This window comes from Blennius ocellaris, assembly GCF_963422515.1.
Source record: "Blennius ocellaris genome assembly, chromosome: 14".
NCBI lineage: Eukaryota > Metazoa > Chordata > Actinopteri > Blenniiformes > Blenniidae > Blennius > Blennius ocellaris.
Window position 1 is genome coordinate 19,837,512 of NC_137663.1, and position 18,300 is coordinate 19,855,811.

The 18,300-nt window shown below is 40.0% G+C and overlaps 3 protein-coding genes across 3 annotated transcripts; 2 read left to right on the plus strand and 1 right to left on the minus strand.

Annotated features, from left to right (window-relative positions):
* Positions 1 to 400: 400 nt before the first annotated feature.
* Positions 401 to 3,307, minus strand: LOC308139652 (dicarboxylate carrier UCP2-like). The gene is made up of 8 exons (XM_080509121.1): positions 3,214 to 3,307; positions 2,873 to 2,983; positions 2,506 to 2,644; positions 2,181 to 2,388; positions 1,899 to 2,096; positions 1,711 to 1,812; positions 1,450 to 1,630; positions 401 to 1,358 (listed from the first exon to the last, which is right to left on the minus strand). The coding sequence occupies exons 3-8, from the start codon at positions 2,629 to 2,631 to the stop codon at positions 1,244 to 1,246; spliced, it is 930 nt and encodes a 309-aa protein (XP_080365247.1). The 5' UTR covers positions 2,632 to 2,644; positions 2,873 to 2,983; positions 3,214 to 3,307; the 3' UTR covers positions 401 to 1,243.
* Positions 3,308 to 6,724: 3,417 nt separating this feature from the next.
* ppme1 (protein phosphatase methylesterase 1) lies at positions 6,725 to 11,824 on the plus strand. The gene is made up of 14 exons (XM_080509119.1): positions 6,725 to 6,984; positions 7,790 to 7,883; positions 8,098 to 8,190; positions 8,315 to 8,372; positions 8,530 to 8,581; positions 8,894 to 9,048; positions 9,180 to 9,270; positions 9,468 to 9,533; positions 9,627 to 9,753; positions 9,843 to 9,972; positions 10,134 to 10,178; positions 10,859 to 10,923; positions 11,137 to 11,204; positions 11,305 to 11,824. Exons 1-14 carry the CDS (start codon positions 6,899 to 6,901, stop codon positions 11,306 to 11,308), a joined length of 1,134 nt encoding a protein of 377 aa, XP_080365245.1. The 5' UTR covers positions 6,725 to 6,898; the 3' UTR covers positions 11,309 to 11,824.
* Positions 11,825 to 14,081: 2,257 nt separating this feature from the next.
* Positions 14,082 to 14,999, plus strand: LOC308139559 (odorant receptor 131-2-like; the record flags this gene model as incomplete). The annotated part of the gene is made up of 1 exon (XM_080509019.1): positions 14,082 to 14,999. The coding sequence occupies one exon, from the start codon at positions 14,082 to 14,084 to the stop codon at positions 14,997 to 14,999; it is 918 nt and encodes a 305-aa protein (XP_080365145.1).
* Between the last annotated feature and the right edge of the window lie 3,301 nt (positions 15,000 to 18,300).

Here is an 18,300-nt window from a genome sequence, read left to right on the forward strand (position 1 = left end):
TGAGCTCCAATGAGATGTTGAGCTCCAATGAAATAATCATTACATTGAAAACAGAACTTTGGTCAAATATGAGGAAAAAAATGTTGTATTCTATAAGATAATGTTGAAAGGATATGACAAAGTGCATGAGTACATGTTGTCCTACATGGTTAATTGTATGTGGTGCTGTGCCTGTGTATCTTTATGAGCCCTGTTGTTGAACTACAGGAACTGGAACAGGTATTAATTCAAATACTGTTAGACTTTCAAAACATGACTGTGTTCCTCCCTTTGTATTTTTCCTCACCCTAATAATCAAATACAAGATGTGAAGTTAAACTTAAAGCTAGAATATGTAACACAACTCCACCTGAATAAGATGCATCTGTTTATTTGAATTATACAATATCAAGTGTGCTATCAGAACTTAGCCAAGCTAAGCAACCAACATTAAAAACAATGGAAATGACAGCTGAAAATAATACATTTATTTATTAAATAAAACAAAATAATGATTCATTGGCCAGCAATAAATCACACAGTCACCATAAATGTTACATCTCCCACTACTATATAAAACCCTAACAGTGTAAACAATGGACAGAATGGAAGGGTTGGACAAACACTCACATTCACATCTAAGGACATCATCCATCCATCCATCCATCCATCCATCCATCCATCCAGGAACCAGGAAACCCATCCAACCAGGAAAAGTCATGCATGCTGATAATACAAAAGATCCAGTAAAGTACATGATAGACTTTTGCTTATGTAGAAAGTTACACTTACTAAAATCCATAATTTATGGTTGCCCAAACACATGATGTAAATATTGTGTTGATATCTAGATTTGCTCTTTTCACTGCATTGTTGTAAAGTTTGTTTTCCTCTATGCTTGCTGATCAAGATTAGAGTCTGTATGTGAATAAGTGGTAAACTTTAACTCTTCTAACTAAACATTCAATGTCTGTCTTTTCCATCTGAAGGAGCTCATTGCATTTCTTGATGCTCCATCCGGATATTGTGACGAGACCTGGAGACTGATGTCGCTACAAGTCTATATAACAAATATTTAAGCTTTCAGAGCTCACAGAGTCCTCCTCTCTGCCATATTAGCTCTGTGACCAGAGACGCCATGTTGATTTCAGGCTTGCTGTAGCATCTCCATTTGCACATGTCCTTAGGACACATGGATTCCCAGTCGTCACCACTGTGCTGTTGGTTTAGGCTGTTGAATCTGCGTGATCCTGACGTCTTGCTGTCAAAATGGTGACTCCCAATACTGCTGAGCTCTTGTCATCCCTCTTTTAATTTGTTCATAGCTTACAAACATGACAATGTTCCAGGATCCCAGTCGTAGAAAAGAAGGCATGAACCTAAAAAGAGTATCAGAGAGAAAGAAAGTTGAACAACTGTTCGAAGGTGTGCATTTTATCATTGTGTGGCTGTGACACAGTGTATATTTACCCTTTATAGAAAGCTGTGGGTCCTTCATTTCTCAGCATAGTGAAAGTACAGTTGAGAGCACTGTTGTACTGACCAGTTCCTGAATTCATGAACCGTGTTTTCACTACATCCACAGGAGAAGCCACAACTGTCGTGCAAAATCCAGCGCCGAAAGCAGCTGTGAAGTGGCATGGCAGGTTATCTGCGAGAGGGGGGGAAACGGGAGTCAAGTCACATCCTGCAAAAATAAATTACATTTCATCATTTTGATCTTTATCTCACCTGTCATTAAGTCGTACTTCAGGATGAGTTCTTTAATGATGTCATAGGTCACCAGCTCTGCACAGTTCACTATTGCGTTACGAGTGATATTTGGCAAGCAGCCTGGAACGAAGCAATAGATTTAAAAATGAGAAAAGAGCAATTGGATTGCCTCAGAATTTGCCACAAACAAAAGGCAGTACGTGTACCTTTCCAGAGGCCTCGTACGCCCTCGTCTCGAGCAATCGTCTTGTAGGCATCCAAAGTGCTGTTGTATCTGCGTCCACCGTCAGCGAGCCGGACCTGGGCCTGGAAACGCACCTTCACCACGTCAGTCGGTTGTGCTAGAGCGACGGCCATTGCTCCCGTTGTGCAGCCCGCCATGAGTCGGGTGACAATTCCAGCACCTGCGCAGCACGTAGGTTAGTCCCGGTGGAGTCGTACAACAGGAAATGACCTTGTTCATTCATTGTGAGGGACGTGAAACTCACTGTCGGTGCCCCGGGTGTAGAACTGCTTCATGGAGTCGTAGAGGCCGATACGGACTGAAGCGAAGCTCATCTGCCTCTGAAGTCCAGCCACCAGCCCATTGTAGAGACTCCGGGGTCCCTCTGTACGCACCATGGTGGTGATGGTACCAAACACTCCCCGGTACTTGACTGCATTTCCTCCTTCAGCTTTCTGTGACTCTCCTTGAATCTGGCAAAGAGCACGTAAAGAATTTTAACAGCTGAATAATATTCGTTTGATCAAATCTGGATTTAAAGTGCAGACAAAAATATATATCGATAAAGTTTGGAACACTCTGCATCTTACTTGCAGTCTGACTTTTGCTGTGTCCAGTGGAAAGGTGATGAGATCAGCAATACAGCCCGCGGTGCCGGCTCCGAAGAATTTAACAGCGGCAGAGGGCACGACGTCTTTGGATTTCATGCCAACCATTTCTATGATTGGACTGATTGCATAAAGGAAAAGATGTGCTCTTAGTGCAATTTGCTTAGAATAGAACTCTACACAGCAAACATGTTAGAAGAGATTTCTCAGCCTAAGACAGACAGACATGGAACACACTTCATGCTTTTTTTCTCACACTTACTAATTTTTGACCCAAGTCAAGCCTCAGTGTAAAGGTCACACAATGCACACAGGAGATATTTCAAGTGTGTTAAAGTGCTGCGCATACCTGTCAGTGCAGTGACGAAGGTTTCCTCAAAAAGTAAAACCGTTCTCCAGAGGAAGCGCTGTCGTGGGAATGTTTGAGCCATAAACCGACCAGCAAGTATGCAAATGATCTCTGGGAAAACAAGCATGTTTTATTTACTTGTGATGAGATGACAGTGTGGATTTCTAATCAGAAGCAAGTAGCACATTGTTCTGATGTGTACAGCAGAAAATCTATTAATTGTAAAAAATTATAAATAATAACATGTATTTTTGGTGTGTAAATTAGGATATGAAAAATGCCAATAGAAAAAAAGTTACTAATTTCAGAAAGGTTTCCATCAGGTTGTTTTATAAATTTACCTTCTTTTTTTTTCCAAGAATGTTATAATCCAGTGAAAGGTTTAATAAAGTCCATTGAGTGATTAGTTCCTTTAGTGTCCTTGTCTCATGCTGTTCACTTACTGTCTGACTTGGGAAGAAGCCCCTGAATATATACTCTCTCCTGCACATGACTGCAGGGCAGACAGACAACTCTGGCACACCTGTTATGTGAATGTTTACCAGCTATGATGTACAGTCGGATACATGAGCACTTGTTGATCTACTCCCTCCAGTGTTATTATGATAGCGTGTGTGTTGGCTCAACAAAAACACAGACCATTCTTAATAATTCTACAAACCAAGCAGTGTTTTTTTTTCCTTGAATGTATTCAAACATCATCATTAGCTTTTTCTTTTTTGTTAACCATAACCTGTTGTTTATGTAAGAGACTTCTCCGTCAACGTGCTCAAATTCCATCTCAGCTCTCTGCAGTGACATTGCGTATTCTCATTGGCTGATAAATGCAGCCAATCACGTGAAGAGGTCTGTCTGGATTCTCTGCATGTTCATGTGGGGCATTCAACTTCCTGAAAGGAGTTCCTCTGTTGGGTAATACATTAGCGTACCATCCCCATCTTACCCCCCCCCCCCCCACATCTACATCCAAAGGCTTTAGGAATTCCCTCGCCCCGCCTCCCTGCCAGTCGTAAAAGTAACAACATGTTCCCCGCGTTGGAACCGCCATGCTTCTCAGCCAATCCATACGTTGAGCATGGTGGGAGGGGTCACACAGACTGTGAACACGATCACTCAAGCTGGAGGCCGAATGGAAAAAGTTTGAGAGGGGAGACGCTGTGTGCACAAAGTGTTGGACTCCTGCGCAAGCATGCCTCTCGTAGCATGTGATTTTCCGCCGCTGTTCTAGGTCAGGGCCCCAAGAAGGCTCGTGTTGAGTCACGCAGTTGACTGTGCAAAAACACCTTCATATTTCACTGTCATCACTGTCACTGTCAGAGTGCAGCTAAAAACTACTTTTTAGTGTATGCACTTGAATTATTTTATTTTCCATAAGTTGATGTTTTTATGTGAATGCATTTTTACAAAACAATTGCTTTTCTAAAGTTTTTCAACCTGATTTGAACAGCACGTTTTCTTTTTCTTTACAACGTTTGTTTCTCAATAAATCACACAAGTAAAATATAAATGATGATTTATTCACATCTAAAACAATGTTGTAGAAAAAACGTGTCTACCATTCAAGGTGCTGTGCAGAAGCAAGCGGGAGCCGCTCTTACCACCTGCTTTCCTTTAAAAAGACTGTTCCCTGAGAACAGTGCGTCAATAACCTTTAAGCACTCAGTCAGACGTGTAAACAAGTCAGTGGACCAGCGTCAACCAGCTGGCACTGACCTCCCCCAGACTGCCTCCTGAAAATGACACTGAGCTGGCAAAGTGTGTGACCTCACACTGCAGCGCCCTGCTGAATACCACGAACCTTTAAACAGTGCTGTGAAGCAGATCATCTCCATTACACTATTCATTTAAAAAAAAAAAAAAGAAGGAAAACTTGCACTATAAATAGAGTCAGCCTCTGCGTCACCAAAAGGTTATTGGAGCACAGTGCAAGGGCCGACATGTTGGGGTTTTTATGGGCATGGGACAGGAAGGCCATACTGCACTGTGTCATTAAAAAAAAAAAAAAATTTTTAAAGTTGAACTGAAAATTAAGTCTTCTCAGGATGTTGTACAAAAGTTTGTGAATTAATTCTGGCTGATAAAAACTCCCCAGGCACCCCCACTGCTTAGTGATGATGGCATGGTTGTTTTTCCATTTTAGTCATTCGCTTTCATCTGTCCTGCCCTTTTGCCTATATTTCATAACTCTCTGAAATGTCTCCACTGAACAGCAATGGATCAGCTAGATCAAATGATATTCAGGACTGCAGTTTCCAGAAAACAACAACAACAACAAAACAAAGATCAACTCTTATCCCTTGAATTTTGCTCTTCATATTGTCAATAATTGCCCAAACACATTGAAATGGTGATATTCCACTCTGTGAAGAGTTTGCATGAACGTGTCTTTTCTGGAAATTCCTGTTATTAGATGATTTGGTGTTTCCTAAATGACAGCTGGGGGATGGACTGCCGACCGGTCCAGGGTGAAACACTATTAGCCACTGAGATTGTCTCCATCTCTTGTGACCCAGAAGTGCAGGTATAACAATTGTCAATTGTTATCACTTTTTAACTTTAAAATTATATGGCAACTTAATGTCATCTTTGTTTAGGCTCTCTTTGCCTGATGAATGGCAAAAGACTTCCTGCTTTCACTTATCTCGGCCATATATAATCTATATATACTATATTGATTCTACATTTGAAGTTTGCACTTAACCATTACCATGACGAGTTAACTTCTGGGCTGCACAGTAATGCAGTAGTTAGTGTATTCATGTCACAGTGGACAACAAAACAACAACATGTTTGTGCTGTTAGACTTTGGAGTGTGTTTCTGTGATGAAACTTGTCCGAGGTGCAGCCTGATCCCCACTGTGGTCGACTGAGATTGACCCAGGTCCCTGTGACCCAGAAGATCCAACATAGAGAGCGGATGGATGGAGTCAAATTCCTGTAAGGTATGTGACTGTTGACAGTTGCTCGAGACACCCTCAGCTGCATGTGTAATAAACAAGCTGCTGCCATCTTGTGTTTTACAAATGTATAGTAAACAACACATACTGGTCTGAAGCAAGCTGAAACATGTAAACCAAAGCAGAAATCAAACATCTAAGCACCTCATCTTGAGTTAGGAACCGTTTCTTTTTCTCACTTGTTTGTGATAGCATTGAGTTCTTTACTTCTAAGTCAAATCCCATTTCTAATGTGTCATGTCTCCCAGAGGATGTATTTTATGCCAATTGCTGATGAAAAATGTTTTCGCTGCTAACTGCAAGGTGACTGGGGATAGCAAAGCTTCTGGCTGGAACAATGTCTAATTAATATCTCTTCTGTTAGTTAAACAGATAAGACAGACATTCAGTCATATTCACCCACAGTGAAGGTCCTTGAAACTTGCACATATTTAAACACTTTGTTCAGTTTGAATATGGTAATACATGTGTTTCTAGCCCCCTGAAATATTTCCACATGATGGAGATTGCTCTTTTCTGCTATCTTGCTCAAGATGTAGCCTTATACATCAATCCATTCCAGTGGGAGAAATTTTGGGTTCAGCGTCTTGCTCAGGAACACTTCAATATACGGACAGATGGGGAATCAAACATGAAACATTATTGATATGGTCACAATGATTAAACAAATTGAGATGAACAGAAATAAACAATATTTCCCAGTGTCTGTCCTACCATGTTCAACTATTGTCAATAATTGTATGAGCATCTTCTAACGTGAACATTTATTCACATTCAGGGTGAGCCTTGCGTTTGCTCTCGTAAATACTAGTTGTCGGTAGGTGGCAGTAATGCTTCCACGTGCCTTCACCAGCAAACGAGCTCAAACAACCGTCGAGGAAGAAATGGAGCGCCTCTAATCGCAGCCGCAAACACAGCAGCAGAAGAAGAAGAAGACTGCTAGCCATTAGCTTGTTAGCCAAACGCAATTTCCCCAAATGTCTGTCTAACGTCCGCTCGGGAGTGGAAGAGAATCACATGCAGCGGAGTAGAGAGACCGGGGCGTTAAACCGAGCCGAGTTCTGACGACATGGAGAAGCAGCTGCATTTGAACCTGTTAGCCTCCAGACCCCCCATGGCAGGTGGATTTCAATCCAGCTCCAAAATGAAAATGGGGTAAGTTAGCATCACACTGGCAATGTAACGTCAACAAGGGGGGCGTTTTAAACATAGGGATTTAGTTCAACGAAAGTTGATTTAATGCTCCTGAAAGTGAACTCGTGACTTCACAGTAGAAGTGGACGCGATAGCCAGGCTACGTTAGCTGCACATAGTTTGGGCCATCAGTCAGTGCTGTGCTTCACAACACTGTTTCACCTGGTCACACCTGTTTAAAATCATCTCAATCCGCAGTATTTTAAGGTATTGCATCCCTGCATAACTGTTATGGTTGCAGGGTTTGTCTAATCTCCAGTGTCCTTCTGCACAATATTTATATTGGAGACTTTGGCTTATCTGAAATCTGTTTGTGTTTTCACCATGTTAAAGTCGTTTTAATCGTACAAAAACCCCCAATATTGCTCACAAGTTTGTATAATTGTGAAGGGAAATCAACACAGCAGGTAAAGATCACGTCAGAGTTTAGTTTCGGAAACAAATAGAAATAAATGCCTAAAGGAACAACACAGATATTTATTTAAAAAAAAATCCTACTTCTGTCTTGGGATTACAGCTCTTATCTTTTAGTTTTCAGTTAAAAAAATAAACGTGGACTTTGCTGGAATTCCCATCCCATTTTGCAAGTTCATTCATTTAAAAATGTCTCCTAAACTACAGCAGGTGACCACAAACTTTGCGTTTTCTAATAGACACACAGGGAAGAGAGTTGTATTGTGATTTACAGGATACCTTTTCCTCAGGCCTTCCAAAAGAATCACACCGGACCCGGAAAGTTTACATTTTGCCTTTTGTTTTTACACAGACCTGGACGAAAGAGAGATTTCACCCCACTGCCCTGGAGTCACTATTTCGAAACGATGGAAGATGTCGAAGTGGAAAATGAAAATGGCAAAGATATATCCTTGATTGTTGTCTGTCTTTACGTGTTTCAACATATACAACCAGAAATAATAATTACAGTCCTTTATACTTTACATACATAGCTTTATCAACGATTGACCAATAATTTCAACTTTTAAATTAAACATTAATGAACCAGTTTAAACAGTGTATACTATTTTTGCTTGGCTGCACCTCTTTTAGTTGTGGTTTTCCTTGACTACCTTGAACATTTTCAGAATTTATTGCAGTGGCTCCCATGGTCCAGTGCTGCTCCTGCTCCATGGAGGAGGTCATTCTGCACTTTCCTGGGCAGTGTTTACTGTAAGTATTATAATTAGTGCATTTATTATAACTAATTTTGTCACGTGTGGAGTGTGGAGTACTGATATTTCATTGCAAAGGGTTTCCTGCAGACCAATTAACATGTCTGCATGTGTTTTTGGAGGGGGTTATTTACAACAGGATCAACTGCAGGGTCGTGGCCATGGATCTTCGAGCTCATGGTAAATATAGGCAGCTGCATGTTTTGAGTTTTGAGTAAATCGCTACAAAAGTAATAACGGGATATCTCCTTGGAAGTATTTGGCAGTTCCTTCTTCACACAATCATATATTTTAAGCAGAATTACAGCAAATTGGTGTCTCCTCTTTTCACCTACAGGCGACACCAAAGTGAAAAATCCTGAAGATCTCTCTGCAGACACGATGGCCAAGTAAGTTGTATGTAAATCTTAGAAATACAAAAGTATTGTAAAAACAACTGCTCATAGTTTTGTGTCATATAATGATGATAGTGATGATCATACTGTCCTTTAAAGATGGCAGATATTAGAAGTAGTGACACTTACTTAAATACAGCATATCCGAGCACCTTTATTTTCATAAAAGAATAAAGGTGTTTAAAGTCTCTAGTTGGTATTAACATGTGGTTTCATTTTTTACTCGATTATCAACCTGAACGTAATGATACTTCCATACGATAAAATTGTGTCAAACTTGTGTTTATTTTTACTCTCTTTTATAAGGGATATTGGAAAAGTGGTGGAGGCTCTCTATGGCGAGAACCCCCCTCCCATCATGATTATTGGACACAGCATGGGTGGAGCCATTGCTGTTCACACGGCCACAGCTAATCATGTACCGTCCCTGCTCGGTCTCTGTGTCATCGATGTGGTTGAGGGTAAGTTCTGAAGTAAAGTGCATGACATTTGTTTTCATATTTTTATTTGTCTCACTTTTTAAGCTTGGAATATTTAAGGTTGTGGTTAAATTCCATAACTGTGGTTCACAATTATTGATAATATCGTTCAGGTACAGCAATGGATGCGTTAAACAGTATGCAGAATTTCCTCAGAAGTCGGCCAAAGACATTTAAATCTCTGGAGAATGCCATTGAGTGGAGGTGAGCATCACATGGGAATTTCATCGTGTGTTTGCTCAAATAGGATCGAGCTTTGTTGAATTAACCTGCTGCTTCAGTCCTTTTCACTTGGGTGTCTCCATTCTGAGATCTGGGATTTTTATCCTCACGCATTTTATTACCGTCAATATCTTTTTGTACACAATCTCCTCAGACTTGTTTCTCGTCTTTATTTTCAGTGTAAAAAGTGGGCAGATCCGAAACATCGAGTCTGCACGAGTGTCAATGGGAGGCCAGGTGAAAAAGTATGTCTGCACGGTTTCCTGTTCTTAAGTAAAGTCCTCTGTGTGTTCGACTCTTTCAATGAGTTTTTCCTTGTTCCGTCCCGACGTTCACAGATGTGAGGAGTCTACCAGCGGCTCAGGTGTCTCCAATAGCATTGGAGAAGGTATTATTGAAGAAGAGGAGGATGAAGAGGCAGAGGAAGAGTCCAACAAGAAAAGGATGAAGGAAGACGAACAAGAGGTTCCGTGTACTAATCGACCCTGCTTTGATGTCTTTGAGCTGGCAAGAGATTGCGCGGTTGCTCTAATCTTCTCATTTCTTCCATACAGATTAAAAAAGAGAGCATCTTCACCTGGCGAGTGGAGCTGTCGAAGACGGAAAAATACTGGGAGGGCTGGTTCAGAGGCCTGTCGGCCCTCTTCCTCACCAGCCCGGTGCCAAAACTGCTCCTGCTCGCAGGTTCGACCTCAAACGTTCTCGCAATGAGTTTGCATTGCTTTTAGGTAGTTGCAGTAATCGCAAGTTCGTGGCAGTCTTGCTCGTATTGATCAACGCAAATGATGGAACATTTTCTCAGTTATTGACCGCACAATTTCACCAGTGACTTGTTCCATCTGCAGGAGTGGACAGGCTTGACAAAGACCTCACTATTGGACAGATGCAAGGTCAGTCAAGCCAAATTTTCACGCCATGTTTCTAAATGTTTAACACAAACAACATATCACATGTTGGAGGTGAAAACTTCTCACATTAAATGAAATAATCTTATAAATCAAATTGTCTAACTGTTTCTGAAAGACGTTGGGAAAGGATCGCAGTTGCCATTGTGAGACAGGTTGTCAGCTGGTGAGAAATCTGCATTTAATGCAGGACTGTTGCTGCTCAACAGTCCTGGTAAAGGCTGTTTACTGCAGGCCGGCTCGTTCAGCTCACTATGCTGTGGTGACTGAGGCAATTTGTAGTCTAAAATTGTCTTCTTAAATTATGCAGACATCATAGTCTTTGGAGAAGATGATTTTCTGATGATCTATATGAATACTGACGTACGAAGAGTATAACGCCGATCAATTTCTTTTCTGCGGTATTCTTCCTCAAAGTCAATATGTTTTTCAAAAACAGGACAACATGAGCAAGAATAAAGATTTGAAGGAGTTTAAGGGGGATTTCTCAGGCTACCTGGAAAAGGAATTGTAACATGGAAGATTTTGAATATAGGATGTCTTGTTTTCATTCGTGCCTAACTGACACTGTGTTTGCGTCTTGTTTCATCTTCTTTTTTTACTCAGTTTCCCATCCTTTTTTTTGGAATTGTAATTCAAGGAAAATGTTGTGTTTTTGTGCACAGGGAAGTTTCAGATGCAGGTGCTCCCTCAGTGCGGCCACGCTGTTCATGAGGATGCTCCCGATAAAGTAAGCACTTCTCATCCGAATGCACACAAGACCTGATTTATTGTTCTTCAATGTCACGATGCGACTCTTCCTGTTCTCCTAAACCTTGTGAGAGGAGGTGGACGTCACAAACGCCAGCAAAAGAATTCAACCCTACGTGTGGTTTTATGTTTGTTTGCACGAGAGTGTGCGACCAATGCTTGTGTTTTTAATCTGATCGTATGTGATCTGCAGGTAGCAGACGCTCTAGCAACATTTATGGTCCGGCACAAATTCACTGAGTTTAAAGAGGGATACCTGTGGTGAGTGGACTTTTATTAATCTCTATTACAAACAACAGTACTTGTATGCAAAGGGATGGACTGATAATGCCACTTCTCTTTTTTTTTAATCTTCCCACAGCTAATTCTCTCAGAATCAAGCTGTAGAAGAAATCTTTCAAGATTCATCAACGTTATTGTCAAATTTAACAACTTATTATTATTATTATTGTTTCCTTCTCATGTTGCTTTTGTTATGTAGATATTTGCCTTTTAGTTTTGCCTTATTTTTGTTGGGATTCATCTTTACTTTTTGTTTCTTTACGGTTCTTTTTTTTTAAAATCTGAAGAACAATTCTTTTCTTATTTTGATATTTTTTGGAGTGATTGCATCAATGTTATTGAGTGTTTTTAATGTTTGAATTCCAATGATGATTAAAGATGAATGCCGCCAATAATGATCTCCAAGCATTTAAAGCTGCTTCGTCTCCTTCAAAGATTACAAAAGTACTTTAAAAATGACAACTTGTTGCCTCATTAAAAGATGGGTTATGGTGTGGGCAATGAATGTGTTCATTGATGTTTGTTTTGTTTTATTATGTAAACATTTCCATTCTAAAGTAATTTAATGACAATAAATTCAAACCTTTTTGGAAAGGTGTGTCACAGAAAAAGGCTCCAGCATTTATTTTTATCTTGTAGCTATAATTCAGCATGATATGTTTGTTTATTTTTTCTTTTAAACCAACTACAATCTGAAATTATCACACCTTTTTTGTTAAAAGATGTGAAAAGATGTGATGATCAGCTACAAGTGAGCAGTTACTAAAACGTCATCTCGCTTGCATGTATCTGATTTACTCAAAGGAATTGAAAAAAACAAATGGTGAGTTTTAATTGTCCCTCCATGGATTAACACCTTTGAGATGTGTCACGTAAACAGGTCAATTATTAATGAAGTGTAATTGATGTCCTGAAGGACCAAAACCTCTGAGATCATTCTGTTTTTCTGTAAACATGTCGTGTAATGAGGAGCTTTAATAGCATTTTTACTGGTGCAAATAAATGGTTTTCCTTCTTTTACGCATTTTACACAGAGACAAGTACCAAATTCAGATGCATTAAATTTAACGCGACTACTATAGATTACTATATAATCTATAGTAGATTGTATAGACCACTATAGATTCACATCTAACTCTTTTAGTTCCCATCAAAGTTATTAAACTTGAGTATAATAACACAATAAAATGTTTTCTTTCTTTGAACTGTTTGTCAGTCAATGGCTGCAATTCACAGAACTTCAGCCTAAATAACTGTCATCCACAGATGTGCAGTGTTTGTGGGTACAGGCGCAGCGACCACCTCTTTCCTGTTACTGTTCGGCTTGTTGACGAACACTGAACAATGTAACGGGACTAAGTCAATCAAGCGTTTTGTATGGCGGCTCCTGCCAACAGTTCAAAGCACCGTGGGACTGCTGAAGCAGTGAAAACCATGAAAAAAAAAAGACGACATACTTTGTCAGTTCCTTTATGGATCTATATATTTCTCTATTTATTCCATCTAATTCAAAGTTAACCTTGATAACACATACTAGGAGTGGTGGGCTCCCTCAGTGGTGTGACCGGGGAGCAACTTGGGGTCAAGGGTCATGCTCATATTAGTTGTTCTTTAGAATTCCCACTTTCTGTAACTTTACCCTCCTTAGCGTTGCCAGGGGCAACAGCCGATCCCAGCTAACTATGGATGGATGACCCTGAACAGGTCACATTGACACGAAGTCACATTCACACCTACAGACAATTTAGAATTACCAATTAACCTTAAATATATGTTTTTGGGGTGTGTGAGCAAACCGGAGTAAAACTAGTGCTAACCACTTCATCTTTGTCTCTTCCAATGGAGGTAAACAACATTATCGAAAGCATATTATTTTTTATGTGTCTGTCTTTTGTTTTAAGGATATATTTTTAAAATGTAATATTTTCTCTTAAGACATCACACAAAAAACTCTATTATCTGTTGTTAGATTCAGGTTGTGTCTTAACCCAGCCCGAACAACCTACACCTTAATGATCTTTTGATATTTGACCTAAAATAAGTATTACACACCTCAAAGCCAATAAACAACATCAAATAAACAGAAGGTGCTGCACGGTGCTGATCTGTGGTGAGTTTGCGTTTTCCCAGCATGAACACATTTTCAAGTTAATCAGTCAAACAACGTGTGTTTGAGGATCATTGTGTACTTTAAATTGCCTGTAGGTGAGAATGTGAGTGTCTGTGTTTGCCCTGTGATGGAGTGGTGACCTGTCCAGCTTCGACTCCGGCCTTCTCTCATAATCAGCGGGGATGGGCTCGAGGCCCCGGTGACCCCGAAGTTGGAGGAAGCTTTAATGATGAATAATAAAAGTTCTCAAGGTGATATTAAACATCTCTAACTTTTGCAGTCTGGGTCAACAATTGTGCCTCTTTTGGCACAATTGTTGTGCCGTGAATGGAAACGCAAATTAAGTGATGCAACTGAGTTTTGACTGGTCGGGGCACTAACGTGGAAGATGATGTCAAGACTGAGATCCCTGATAAAAAGGCGTGATGTGCCGAAGCTTAGTTCTCTCCGCAGAGCGCTCTGTTGAAACGTCACTTGGCAAAAGAAGCCAAGTTGAGCCAGTGACTTGTAAGTAGTAGATGTGTTCTCTTTGATTAGATGATTGTTCAAGTTACCTTTTGGAGCTTTGTTTGAGCATCTTGGTCCCCCCCCCCCCCCCCCCCCCCCCAGATATTTGACTAAAACCTGTACAAACCTCACAGCAGGACTGTATCATTATTTAGTTGTGGGATCGGTTTAATGTATCTGTGTGCGTTATGTCTCTTCCAGAGTTGTCAGTCATGAATGTGACAACAGAAATACAGGGAATGTCTAATGACACTGTCAAAGCTGTGCTGTCGTTGCTGCCCTGCTTCTTCTTTCTCTATGTAAACGCCGTCATGATGTTCGCCCTGCTGAGGAAGCCTGTCCTGCTGGAGTCATCCCGATATACTCTGTTTGGCCACTTGCTCTTGACTGACTCCCTACAGCTGGCGGTGACCATGATGCTGTACATCTTCACTTTGACCACGGTCAGAATGATCAGCTATGTGTGCATCACAGTCTTACTGACGGCGACCGTCTCTCTTCAGATGTCGCCCCTCATCCTCGCTCTGATGTCTTTGGAGAGGTATGTCGCCATTTGTTTTCCGCTGAGACATCCCAGCGTTGCCACGCCCAGGTCGACGGGCATCGCCATCGCCGTCATGTGGGTGCTGGCCTCTTTGGACTCGGTCACACGGCTTTTCCTGTTCATCAGTTTGGAGAACAGAGATTCCGTTTTCAACACGGTCTGCAGCAAGCGCAGTGTTTTCCGTCTACAAGTGCACCTGACTTTAGAGAGGGTTTTCACCATTGTGTTTTTCGTGTTTGTGAGCATCATTATTATCCATACCTACATTGCAATTTTAGTGACTGTGAAGTCGGCCTCTTCCACTGTCTGCAACACGAAAGCGCATAAGACGGTGCTGCTGCATCTGTTTCAGTTGTGTCTGTGCCTGACCTCGACTCTGTTTGGCATGATCAGCACCAGCAGCCAGGCCAAGGCCCGCCAGGCTTCACATATTCAATATATCCTCTTTATAGGTCTACTCGTTTTTCCAAAGTTTTTGAGTCCTCTCGTATACGGCCTCAGAGATCCAACCTTCAGCCGCGTGTTCAGGTACTATTTCACCTTTGGCTTTAAAACCAACGTTCATCCCTTTTCTAAACCTGATATCTCAAACATAGTGATTATTGTGGAATGACTCTGTGGGCCTTTATTGACTTTAACAATCATGTGTATGAAATGTCTCCGTGTGAATTATGGTAGTGTATAATAACCACTGACAGGTTGAATCCTACAAGATTCTGATTTGATGATAAAAATGAAATCTGAATGCTGGTTTCATTTTGCAATGCGAGATGATTGCAGACAGTGTGTAATTTTCAAAAGGCTGCAACTTATTCTTGTTAAAGTGTGATCTGATTGGGAAAATCGGCTTTTAAAAGGTTCTTCTAACAATGGTTGTCTGAACTCAGGTTTTATTATTATCTTGTTTCTGTCTGTAACCCCAAAAAATTGTATATTTGATGTTGCAGCAGAGCATTTGGTTCTTCTTCTTATTATTATTATTGTTATTATTATTATTATTAATAATAATAATAATAAAAACAGATCTCACGATAAACTCACAAATGATCATGAATTGTTGTCTTAAATATTTGTAATTTTTTTTTTTTAATCAAGTATATGATTAACCTTCAGTGCAATACTAACTTATTCATGTTTATAAATGTAAAGATATTTTTCAGAAAAGTATGAAGTATGGAATGGCAAAGACATTTTTATTGCCTAGTTCACTGCCTAGTTTGTTTTTGACACGTATGTGATTAAATATTAGGAAACAATGTGTTAAGGAGAATAAGGCTTGTAGTTAATTGATGACTAAACAATAAAAAGTCATTGTGTTTTTCTTTATTAAGTTTCCGAAAAAATAGTTTTTCATCGAAGTGTAGGGGAGAATGGGGTCGGTTTTCACGTTCATTATATTTTACCCACTAGAGGACGCTGTTGGAAACCATACGGAGGGGAAATGTTCCCTCAGAAGTGAGACAAATGCATCGTTTTTCATTTGATCGGTTCTTTACTTGCACTGTCATAACGATAACCTCAAATGATCTCAAAGCAAAGTGTTTATAGAAGGTTCTTTTTCTTCTTTTTTAAGTTTTCTATGTTTTATTTCTATTCTGTTTTGAAATAACACCAGGACAATCAACCCCATGATGAAGCACAAGGTGGATTTGGTATTTATTATTTTCAAAATATATGAGGAAAATTATACTTTTTCTTTTGGGCTTCTAACATAATTGGAATTGGCTTATATATTAGTGAAATAAATTGAAAGTTGATGCCAAACCTCACCGACCCCGATATATGGAGTTGTCAAAATGGACTTGCACGTTTCAAACACTGAGCTGAAATAAAGATGGACTAGATGGTCCCTGAATGGTGCAGAATGGTAAAATGAGCAAATTGTATTGTGATTGTTTGTTTACCATTGCGTTTTGAAATACAAATGCTGGTGCAGGTGTACTTTAACAATGAATTACTGAATATTCTGATCATTTTAAATAAATATTCTCTCTACAACAAAAAAGAAAAGCGGTAAAACAAACTGTAAATTTTGACGTTGGCTCAGAAATGTTCTCATGAGATTGAAAAAGTCACAACTTGTGATTGTGTTTGTCCATTTTTTTTTTTGTAAATGATCTGTGTGTGTGACACGCTTCATGATAAATATGCTAAAAGTCATTGGGTGATTTGAATTAATTTACTCTTGATTTACAAATGTGTCCCTGTGGCCAGCAGATGTCACCTTTGGTTTGGAAATGACTTTACAGAGTGAGACTCAAACTGAAGCCCGTTAATTTAAAGTGTGTGTTCGTATTTCAAGCTCATAAATGTAGATATTGGGAACAGTCTGCATGTTTACGATATTTAAATTGGTTTAAGATAATGTCCTAAACAGCAACAGATGCTATCATCAACAGATTCCCCAACAGCACCTTTTTTTTTTTCCCACCAAGCAGATGACCACTTGTGCAGATGGCAGAAATAAAACATTCTGTAGGGAGAGGGAACAATTTATGTGGGTAAACAAGAAGGGAGGTGGTGACTCAAAGAATAAAAGGAGCATGTGAGCGGGAGGTGGACTAATTTAACCGATCTTTACTCCAGCACAATCTTGAAGCCCCCTCAGTACCTCTCTGGCCTTCATGAAAGACACTTAAAGGGCTGAAAAACATTCCAGAGCGTGAGAGTACCTGGTGACGGAGAGAGGCTTTCGCTGAGAGGGACGGGCTGTTATCATTATCACAGAACACATCACAGAATCACTTCACATCCTCCACCAGGAAATTGATTCAGTTGCTTTGCTTTATTAAATGCAGATATGTTCTTCGGGGCTCGTTTTCACTTCACAAAGGGAACAGGTCAACCTTTTGAGACCGCTCTGGTATTTCTGCAACTCCAGAAAAGAGATGAAACAGACTTAAAACTTCTTTATGTTTGTTAAGCACGATGGGATGGAAAGAAAATGGTTAGTTTCCAGTTGTTTACAAAGGATTGATTCACATACATACTTTTCTTTACATAGATATTTGTGAGTTTTACATCTTCTGAACGTATTTGTAAGAAAATATCAAGAAAGAAAGCAACATATCAAAGCACTGGCATTGGGATGTCAGACCTACAGCAGAATAATTGACGGGAAAGTCTGTTTCTCCATTATGAAGTCATGTGCAATGTTTCATCTGGGAAATTCATGATGTAAAAATGAATTAAAAAAAAAACTCTATTGGAACTGCACCATTTTTCAGCATTTTCATTTCTTCAAACAAAGCTTTCATGTGTATGTCCGGCTTTCAGTGCAGACGTTTCAAAGTAGATTCAAAGAGATACTGTTGTGCTCACACGTACATGAATGTGCACCAACAATTGCACTGTAATATAACAGATGAATGGGAGAGAGTAATTGTATCCCCTGTGACTCAAATTAAAGCACTGACCTGGTTAGCTATCTGTCAGCAGGAAGGATGGAGGGGGGTGAGTTTTGTGCTTCTCCTCCAAATTTCACTTCATCCCACCCACATTAGTTTAGCAAAGATTGTCACTATTATCTTTGATTGAAATGACAGCGGCTGTATCTGATATGTATGTTGGTTTTTCAAATAGCTCGTGTTGAGCCATTGTTTTGAATTCAAGACCATTATTTTTTATTATGTACGGTATTTATTTTCAAAGATCATTCATGGGAACATTTATGTTACCCTGATCAATTTCTAATGGTCAGCCATGGAGAACCTTCAGACCCATTTCTGCACTGTGTGGTTCCCCAGCTGGGAACAGGCAGGACCTGTCGCCGGTGATGAGGATGGCACAGCACATCATAAACAGGTCACATAGAGACATTTAAAGCTCATCCACTCTTGACATCACCTATTTTCTCTGCTGGCCTCTGGTAAAATACATGACTCCTTAAAACCTCAATAAAAAGACTAAACACA